The sequence below is a fragment of the Alnus glutinosa genome, chromosome 6, assembly GCF_958979055.1.
Source record: "Alnus glutinosa chromosome 6, dhAlnGlut1.1, whole genome shotgun sequence".
Classification (NCBI taxonomy): Eukaryota; Viridiplantae; Streptophyta; class Magnoliopsida; order Fagales; family Betulaceae; genus Alnus; species Alnus glutinosa.
The window spans coordinates 10,794,832-10,805,116 of NC_084891.1; the positions used below are offsets into that span (position 1 = coordinate 10,794,832).

Consider the following 10,285-nt stretch of genomic DNA (forward strand, 5'->3'; position numbering starts at 1 on the left):
GTCACAAGTGTAGCTGGCCTAGAGTTTATTTGTTGGAAGGGTTGGAGATAGAAGAGGGGGCTGTACCAACGGATCAGGAAGGGCAAATACAAGAAGGGGAGGCATTGGAAGCACCAGAAGAGGAAGGGGAGTTGCTGGAAATTTCCCTTCATGCAATTGTGGGAGCCCCGACGTCTAAAACTATGAGGTTGATTGGTTATATCAACACTCTTGAAGTTGTGATCCTCATTGACACAAGGAGTACTCATAGCTTCCTAGATCCAAATGTGGCAAAGAATGACAAACTGCCAGCCCATGAAGGGAGTATGCTATCAGTTAAAGTAGCCAATGGAGACTCTATTCCTTGCCAAGGTTACTATGCAGCAGTCCAGGTATCTATGCAAGGTCATTCCTTTAGTCCTAAACTCTACTTGCTTACATTGGGAGGTTGTGACTTGGTATTGGGAGTGGATTGGTTGAGACTCCTAGGGCCTATTTTATAGGATTTTGTGGATCTTACCATGAATTTCTAGCAATGAGGGCAAGAAGTGCAGCTACACGAAATGAGGCCAACCGAATCTACCCTAGAGGAGGCTAAGACTTTGCAAAAGCCGTGGCAGCCCTTGTAAAGGAGTGTGGGTACAGCTTGTGAGAGCGGGGGATCTCAAGACAACCACCATATCCTATCCAACCATCCAGCAGCTCCTACAACTGTTCAGAGGAGTCTTTGAGGAGTCAACAGGGATGCCTCCGGCTAGGAGCCGTGATCACAAAATTAATCTCCTAGAGGGAACTCAGCCCACATGTGTGAGATCTTATCAGTACCCTTACTACCAAAAGAAGGAAATAGAAAGGCAGGTGAGGGACATGCTGACTTCAGGGGTGGTCCGGCCCAACCAGAGTCCCTACTCTTCACCGGTCCTTTTGGTTAGAAAGGCGGATGGCAGCTGGCGTATGTATGTAGACTACCAAGCACTCAACAAAGCAATGGTGAAAGATAAGTACCCCATTCCTAATATTGATGAATTATTAGATGAACTGCATGGGGCCGTGATTTTCTCTAAATTAGATCTAAGGTTGGGATACCATCAAATCAGGATGGACCCCCATGACATACCTAAGACTGCTTTTAGAACACATGAAGGCCACTACGAATTCCTAGTGATGCCTTTTGGCCTCACAAATGCCCCATCCACCTTCCAAAGTCTTATGAATAACTTGTTACCCTACTTGAGGAGATGTGTGCTAGTTTTCTTTGATGATATTCTCATCTACAACAAAAACTTCACAGACCACCTAAAACATTTAAAGTTGGTTATGGAAATCCTAAAAACAAACTAGCTATTTGCTAAGCTATCCAAATGTGCCTTTGGTAAACAAGAAGTGGAATACTTAGGACACCTAATCTCAGAGGAAGGGGTGAAAGCCGATCCTGCAAAAATCATAGCCATGACTAATTGACCCATTCCAAAAACTCCTAAAGCCTTGAGGGGGTTTCTCGGCCTAACGGGATACTATAGGAAATTTGTACAGGGGTATGGAGGGATTGCTGCCCCGCTAACTTGCTTGCTTAAAAAAGAGTCCTTCCAGTGGAAGGGGCCAACATGGCCTTCAACAAACTGAAGGAGGCCATGACAACCCCTCATGTTCTGCGTTTACCTGATTTTTCGAAGCCATTCCTAATCGAATGAGATGCATCTGGAGAAGGTTTAGGGGCTGTTCTAATGCAGGAAGGAAGGCCTCTAGCCTATTACAGCCACGGGCTAAAGGGACTAGTAATTTCTGGCAGGAAATATTCAGGTAAGTGGTACCGAGTTCCTGATGAGCTCAGCCTACCACCCTCAAATAGATGGACAGACGGAAATCATGAAGAAAGGGCTAGAGGGATATCTTCGCAGTTTCTTGGGGGACAGACCAAAGGACTGGGCTAAATGGTTGGCCTTAGCAGAGTGGGCATACAACACTTCCACCCACACTTCCACTAAACTCAGCCCCTTTGAAGCAGTGTACGGCCAGCCACCACCCCGATTGCTGCCATATGAACTAGGAGCCACTCGCGTTCACACAGTCGACGAAGAATTAAAGAGCCATGACTACATCTTAGCTCTCATCAAGGAAAACCTGCTGGATGCACAATCAAAGATGAAATTTTTTGCAGACCAAAGGCGTACTGACTGAACATTCGAAATCAAAGACTGGGTTTACCTGAGACTCAGACCGTACCGCCAAATGTCGGTGTCCACCCTCCGAAATCTCAAGCTCTCTCCAAGGTACTATGGGCCGTTTCAGGTAATCTACAAGGTAGGGAAGGTAGCTTACAAGCTGGATCTTCCATTGGAGTCCAGAATATTCCCCATTTTCCATGTATCCAGTTTGAAGAAAACTTTGGGGGAATGGATCCACCCAAACCCACAGCTGCCAGAGGTCACCGTCGACGAAACTCTAGTGGAGGTGCTACTCAAATGGCAGGGAGCGACGGAAGAGGAAGCTACTTGGGAGATTTGGAGGATTTGTGCCGAAAATTTCCAAACCTTGTGAGCAAGGTCTTCTGAGGGAAACGGCCGTGTTATGCGCAGAAACACAAAGGGTTTGTTTGAACTTAGAAAAATATCTGAAATAAAGAGAAGATGGGGGAGAAGTTTCGGGAAGGAGCGTGGCACTGAGTGGAGAGATAAGCGTGGAAGTTGGGTTTGTAAAATGTGCTCCACTAACTTGTATAGTGGAAAACGTGTAGTCAGCAGTCAGTATTGTCAGCAATTAGAATAGAAGTAGGCAATCGTGGATTAGTGCTTAATGCAAGGGATTATGGGGAGTAGTGTAGTAGTGGGTTAGCTGACAAGTTAGTGGTCAACAGTTTTGTTTCAGCACTTATGTAATTAGTATTTAATTCAGTCTTTGACAGCTTAATGAGATATCCATAAAATTGCCCAATCTTGTGTCTCTTGAACCATGTATTAGAGAACAGAATCTCAGCTTAAACCGTGCGTTTAGTGTGAGAAGGGAGTTAGTTTTGGAGAGAAAACCTATTCTATTAACTTTAAACAGTTCTGCCCATAGCAACACTGTTATTTATTATTATTTTTTTTTTTTGGAATGTGTAGTACACATTATGCATTTAATTGATAGACGAAATTGCTTTCAAGGTTTCATTGGAACGGAAAAAATTATACATAAAATACAATTCTTTTCTACTATATTAATATGTTTCATTTTTCGTTTTTTGTCTTTATTTTCCATCGAATTAAATAATGTTCTTACTTTCTTCTTCTCTCATATAAGTGGGGGTTTTTTTTTGCCTATAGCAAAAATTGGAGTACCCATACACTCCATATTTTTTGTTCGCTTCCTTAAGAGATCTTATTCCTAAATTTTTATTCTGTTTCTTAAATTAAATGTAGCATTCTAATAGAATAACTCAAACTTTTTTTAAGACTATTTTGAACATTATCTATTACTTTTTAAACATAAGCACATGACGTAGTTTTAATTCCTAAAAACCAGCGCATGATGCGGGTTATATGCTAGTAGTAATAAATTCAGAATAAATAGACATTTTATCATTCTTTATTATCGTTATATATTTCAAAAAATACAGCCGCATTTACCCAAAAGGTTACATGAATTTGAGTACATAGTCTAATAAAAGTTAAAAAAAAAAAAAAAAAAAAAAATTACTAATTAACTCTGAAAAAATAAAACTAGAATTTACATTGCATCTTCAAGCGTTAGACACATCTTCCATTCTCAGTTATTTGGTCTTCTGAAACCCCTGCAATCACATTACAGATATGATTAGTACACTTGAATCCACACACCAAACACCAGTGGAATTCACCACTAAGCATGTTTCAACTAAAATGAAGAACCTTTACCTTGGCGTTTGAAAGCCAAAATACATTGGGCAGTTTCTTAACCAGTGGCCTGCTTCACCACAATGGAAACAATTTCCTTTGTATTTAGCTTTTGCTGCTTTGTTTCCTGCTTTATTCACTCCAATGACAACTTGCTTGCCATCTCGTTTGAAACCCTTCCTTTTCCCGCCTTTCGACTTTGAAGAAGAAGCTGCCCCATGCACATTAGCTACAGCTTTCACAACGCTATCCGCTGCAACTATCACATTCACCAATTCAAACAATGCGCAAGTCTTTTTGTTCTTGGAAACACTAAGTTAGCATTTTTTGTAGGGGAGGCTGACTTTTTTCTAGGATGAGCCGCATGGCCACCCCAACCAAATAGGAGTGCCGTGCAGCCACCCCAACTAGAAAAGAGTAGTCGCGTAGTCACTCCATCAAGACGGAGGTGGCTGCTTGGCCACTCCATTAGGTCAGATGTTGCTACGCAACCACCCCATCAAGTCAAAAGCGGCCACACAATCACCCCCTCTCCTCCATTAAGGGTGGCAATGCAGTTACCCCTTCTCCCCTTCTTTGGAGTGGCCTTTCTATTTTTTATAAGTACGAAGTCAACCTCTACGCCCGAAAAAGATAACCATTTTCACAAAATAAATATATTCAGTATTTGTTTCTTTGAAAACACAAAACACTTTCTAAAACTTTTACCAAACAATTTTCTTACGTGAACTCCACATAAAACAATTTCAAAATGTGAACCCCATTGAAAACAATTCTCAACTTTGTCATATAAAAAACAGTTTCAAATCAAAACACAAAATACAGTTTTCAAAATAGTTAACAAACATATATCTTTCTTCATACCACAGTGAGAGCTTGAAATTGACGTCTGCTGCATCATCTTTGCTGTGCAACTTTCCTGGAAGCGATGCCAAGCAATATCCTGGTAAATAGTTTAATGTATTATTGAGATAGGATAATACATTCTCAAAATGGAGTAGAAAGAAAAACAAAAAAAAAAAATGAAAAACAACAGCAATTTATGAAGTGGCTGCTACCTTAATTAAAAAGATGGAACAATTAAAAAAACACGACAATCTATTTTGCTTAAAATATATGACCGAAAAAAAGAAAGGAGTAATGATTGAACACCACCCAAAAGATACAATTTTTCACCACCTTATCTATGTGGTAAGGTGGTCCCCTACTTTAATTTATTTTTAAAAAATAAAAAAACTCAAAAAGTAGTGGGGGACCACATTGCCACATAGGCAAGATAGTGAAAAGTTGTTTCTTTGAGTGGTGTTCAATCATTACTCAAAAGAAAGAAGTCTCTTGAAAACAAAGAGACTTGCATTTGAAGGTGTATATTTCTTTTTCCTACAGTGATTACAGTACCATGCACAGAATCATCATTAAGCCCAGCAAGAAGATGATTCTTGCTATAAAAAACCAAAGCTCCAGAATTAGTACACCTCCACTTCTGCTGAAGTATACGCCTGATCAAAATTTTGAAGAACTAGTGTTCCTTGCTCATTAGCAGTTTTCATTCTTTCTTCTCAGGGCTGACGATGTATTAGAAAATTCATAGAGTAGTCTAAACTGTCTCACTCTAGATTCAATTAATGTTATCTATGCACCACTTCAGATTGCAATTCCTACTAAATCCTGTTTCTCTGCTCCTTGGCAGAGAGAGGGATATGGAATTATGACAATGAAACCAATACACATGTCTACAACAAATATGAAATTTATTGAGATTCATAAGAAAAACTATTAAGTCAATGAAATTTGAGAATATGCAATTGGAGGGAAAAAGAATAACTTAGAGAAGTCCCCTAAACCATTTACTTCTATCCTGTCAACATGTAGGAAACGAGAATTGTAAGAACTAAAGGACATCCATAAGAACATCCCTTGACAAACAATAATGGCATAAATAATATTTCCTGAAGCATCCAAAGGCTCTATGATGAAGACGATTCAAGTGATAAACCTTATTCCTAAATAGCTTATCAATCAAAACTAGGAAAATTGAATCTATCCAACCTAGGATCCTATTAAAGAAAATAATTTACATGAGAAAGTGATCCAACTTACCGCATCTGGTCTTCGGCTAACTTCCATTATTTGGTGATCCATTTTTTTGTCCACATCTGGAGACTGTCTTGGAGATGCTTTAAGCAACTTCCCATTAGAATCTTTTGTCTTCTCATCAGGCACCTTCTTAGAAGGGCCTTTTTCAGCACCTTGAGAATCCTCTGCAAGCTTTAGTCTAGGTTTATCTTCAGAAGCATTTATAGTTGCTAAAGCCTTGGGATCATTACCATCCAAATCAACACTTAACTTCTGCACATTCTTCTCATTCTTATCATCAGATACTTTAATAGAACTATCCAATTTTGCCTTCTTAGCTAGCCTATCCTCCAGATCACTACAATCCTCAGCAGATTTTACTTTCTCCTCACTGACAACCTTACCAACTGTGACCCGTCTCATAGGAATATTACCAACTTTACCCTCACGCTTGACAGAATCATCTTCTTCAGACATTGATGCAGTGTTGTCTCTGGGAATATTTTCCTGTCTATTGTTAGTTTTAGAACTTTCTGACTCTACACCTACACTAGAAGTAGGGTTCTCACTAAGTGAAGCTTTCTGTTTAACCAATGAAGCATTTGAATCAGCATGTTCTTTCCCAAGAGTATCAACAGAAATTCCATTTGTCAACAGAGTTGTGTGCTCTTTAGATGGGTTTTTCTTGGAAGGAACCTCTGTTTCATTACTTGCTACAGCATTTCCTCCAACTCCTTTCTTGTCTGAATCAAGATTCAGAACAATAACAGGCTTCTGAAGACCTGGTCTATTAAACATATATTTAACTGCAAACGTACAAACCAATGAACAAATAAGAGGTTGGTTCAACCATAGAACAATAAATAACTAATTTGAAACTACAGGGACTGTCAAGGACTTAGAAGGAAAAAAGAAATAACAAACAAACAAGCAAGCAAGCAAAGACAGAAAAAGTTATACCTTCAATCCCAGCTACTTTTTCTTCTATTTTATCCAGGATTTTCAAGTTCTTAACGTCAAAGGCACGGTAAAATATAAAGTCAGCCTTTTGAAGTTCTTCATCTGAAGGTTGTGGGTTTCTACTGTCCTTTGATGTGCAAACAACCTTGCATTTGCCACCAATTGCTTCCTGATTTATCATATGAACAATTAGTAAAAGCTGATTCACTTCAACTGAAATATACTATCCAAGGCACTATATATATATATTCATGGCATTAGCTTCTATACATTGACATAATAAATGACAAATTATAAATACATGTTAAAAATTCAAACAGTTTTTAATTTAGTTGATGTGACAACACATCGGAAAAACCAAAAATAACTGCAGAGACATACAAGATTAAAAAATTACTAATGAGTTATGCTGCTAGTAAATCCACCTTTGCCAAAAACTTCTCCGATAAAGAAAGAAGAATTTCAATTAATATAGAAACCAAACTTTTCTAAAATAACACTAGAACCAGCTATGTCATAGAAGTGCTAAAGGCAATAGAGAGTGGATATGCAGGAAAAAGAGAGGTAAATGCTAAGATCTTTCCATAATTCAATTACCAAAGGATTCATATTTGCAAGGCCTGCACCTTCGCCGGAAGCCAAAAATAATTCTTTTTCAGCTGCGTCTACAACCACCTCAGGATACTTTAGCATCTCGCAAGGGCGGAAAAACCATAGAACCTTCACTCTCTTTTTCTTGTCAGGATTCTCCAATATTTTTATAAGTTTACCAATATGAGGTTCTGGTTCGCCATCAACCAACAAATAAACACAATCATAAAGTTCATACTCCACACCATCATAAGTAAAAGATTGATAAAACTGGAAATTTTTCTTTTTCCCACCAACTCCCTTCTTTTTACCCCACTTAAATTCAAGGTCCTCCTCAACTCTGTCTACTTCCACCATACTCTTGTACCAGGCCTCTTTCCAAGCAGAGTGATAAAAAGACCTGAGAGAAAACAAGAAATTCTTTCATTTGAAGTACACTACATTTCAATAGCAAAATCTCCATGCAGCAACAACTAAAACTATCAAACAAAAAATATTAGGCATACACTAAATGCAAATACATAGATGCAAATAGTCCTAATTGTTCAAGCTTAACTCTAAAACCAAATCACAAATCACTTGGTTAGAAATATCGTTTCTATCCAGGTGTTAATAAATCTAAATTCCCACAAATATAATAAATCTTCCAAAGTCGTGCACAGAATTCATAAATTTAAAAAACTAAATAAATAAAAAATAAAAAGAAAGAGCCTTTGAATTTTCTCCCTTTTTATCCATAGATTTTGCAATGAACTAGATTCCAACAAAACAAACAGAGCTATTATACAAACGGGTACATGTGCAAATATAAGACTACTTTTTTTTGTTGTAGATTATACACAATTGCTTAAATTTTGAGGAATCGGGACATAATAACCATAGCATCAAAAGTAAACCAAGCAACACCCTCAAAATCCAATTTGACGACAAAGTATTGCTGCATCAAATTTTTCCAACGAAGAAGAAAGCATTTCCCATGGGTTTAAACCGCCTTGCAGTAGATAAAAAGATTGTATTCCTTCGGTAAAATTACTGAGGAGCTTCTTTCCATTGAAACAAACACAAACCCTGATTTCCTGGGCAAACCTGCTACACCGCTTAATACCTCTCAGAGAAATATACAAAACCCACAAATTATCACACAAGCACAGAATATTTATAATGCAAACCATCCATATCCTTAAGTGGATGATACTTCCAGGAAACAATTTTTCCTAGAAAATCATCAATTCCAGGCAGAGATGAATACCAGGGTGGCCCGTAGGGGCCAAGGCCACCCCACACTTCTCAAAACCTTTTTTTTAAGTCAAATTTTTTTAATATATATATAGTGACAAATATATATTATATTAGGGCTAAAGATTTAAGTTTGGCCCTTATGGACTCAACCCTTTTATGGCCTATTCCAAATACCCAAATTTCATTTAAAAACTCAAAAATAGACCCAATCTTAGCCATTTTAGCAAGACACCAATATATGAAAATTCCATACGATGTTATGTACAGAGGTAGGATAGTTGCATGATTCTTTTTCCTTCTTTTTTTTTTTTGACATGAAGAACTTAATAAAATTGAGGAATTCTATTGATATTGAAGTGTTAATAAATATTGCATGCTAAATTTTAGAATCTCCAATAAACGTATCATAATGGGATAGTTTCGGAAAAGCATAAGCTTTTACATTTTACACCCAAGGATTTTTTTCAATTTAAATAAGTTTTTTACGGAAATCAAACGGGATCTTAAGTCAATTGATGATTCTACAATGTAAAATACATTATCATATGGGTATCAACTAAGTTAATGCACCAAAATAACCAAAATAAAATAAACCAAAAAAAAATTGAACGGGGTCTTAAGTTAATCGATTGCATACTATAATATATCTAATTGTTATTTACTAATTATAATAGTTTTTAGTTCCTATGAAACAATGACAAAAAAGAAATTAAAAAAAAAATGAGAAAAGAAAATTCGAAGAACCGAGAAACACCAAAAACTAAGAAAAATAATAATACACAAAGAAGAGAAGCTTCAGTACTACTGCAGGACTCTAGATTACAAAGTTATTGTCCTTATGCCTTGGCCCCCTCAATAAAAATTCTTGGTTCCGTCCCTGATTCCAGGTGAAAAAGGAAGACATTCAATTATTTCCGCGAAACTAGTTGAAAATACAAAATTAAACATCCACAAAACCTGGCAAAAAAATAAATGAACCCTTAAAAACGAATGCAAACCGCTAGAAAAATGAACAACCCGAAAGATTTTCACGAAGAACAATTTTCCACAAAACAAACAACTCCTTCGCGAACCATGCCAGTGCAGAAGAGCGCTGAAAAGAGAATTTGGGGGAAAAACTTACAGTTTTGGGAGAGTGCAGAGTTCTTTCCTTCTTCCACTGAACCCGAAAACCCTAGGTAAGCGCGTGTTCTGGAGTAATTTTCTTTTGAGAGATAAAATAAGGATATCAATGAGACTCGGAACTCGATCAGGGTTTGGTCTTCTTGAAGGAAGGTTTGAAAGTAAATGTATATACATATAGGTTTCCTAGTTCCCATAGGATTTAATTCAGACAATCTCAACCCTTGAACGGCTTGGCAATTCGATTCACGGGTCGGGTTCGTGTCAACCCGACTACATAAACGGGTCTAGCACGACGACCTGATTATTAATCGGGTTGTGACACGTGACCCCAAACACGACCTGATTAATAATCGGGTAACTTGAATACGACCCGATAAACACGACTAATAATCATGTGACCCATTAACCCGACACGACACGACCCGATACTTGAATTGGGAATTTGAGATGTGAGATACGTGCTA

The 10,285-nt window shown here is 37.7% G+C and overlaps 1 protein-coding gene across 2 annotated transcripts; it reads right to left on the reverse strand.

Annotated features, from left to right (window-relative positions):
- Nucleotides 1-3,510: 3,510 nt before the first annotated feature.
- Nucleotides 3,511-10,010, reverse strand: LOC133871892 (protein ANTI-SILENCING 1-like). 2 transcript variants are annotated; one of them, XM_062309352.1, is made up of 7 exons: nt 9,820-10,010; nt 7,464-7,857; nt 6,867-7,035; nt 5,931-6,712; nt 4,695-4,773; nt 3,852-4,083; nt 3,511-3,748 (listed from the first exon to the last, which is right to left on the reverse strand). In XM_062309352.1, exons 1-7 carry the CDS (start codon nt 9,993-9,995, stop codon nt 3,724-3,726), a joined length of 1,857 nt encoding a protein of 618 aa, XP_062165336.1. In that variant the 5' UTR covers nt 9,996-10,010; the 3' UTR covers nt 3,511-3,723. The 2 variants fall into 2 exon arrangements, with proteins under 2 accessions (XP_062165336.1, XP_062165335.1); XM_062309351.1 differs by having other exon boundaries at nt 3,852-4,089.
- Between the last annotated feature and the right edge of the window lie 275 nt (nt 10,011-10,285).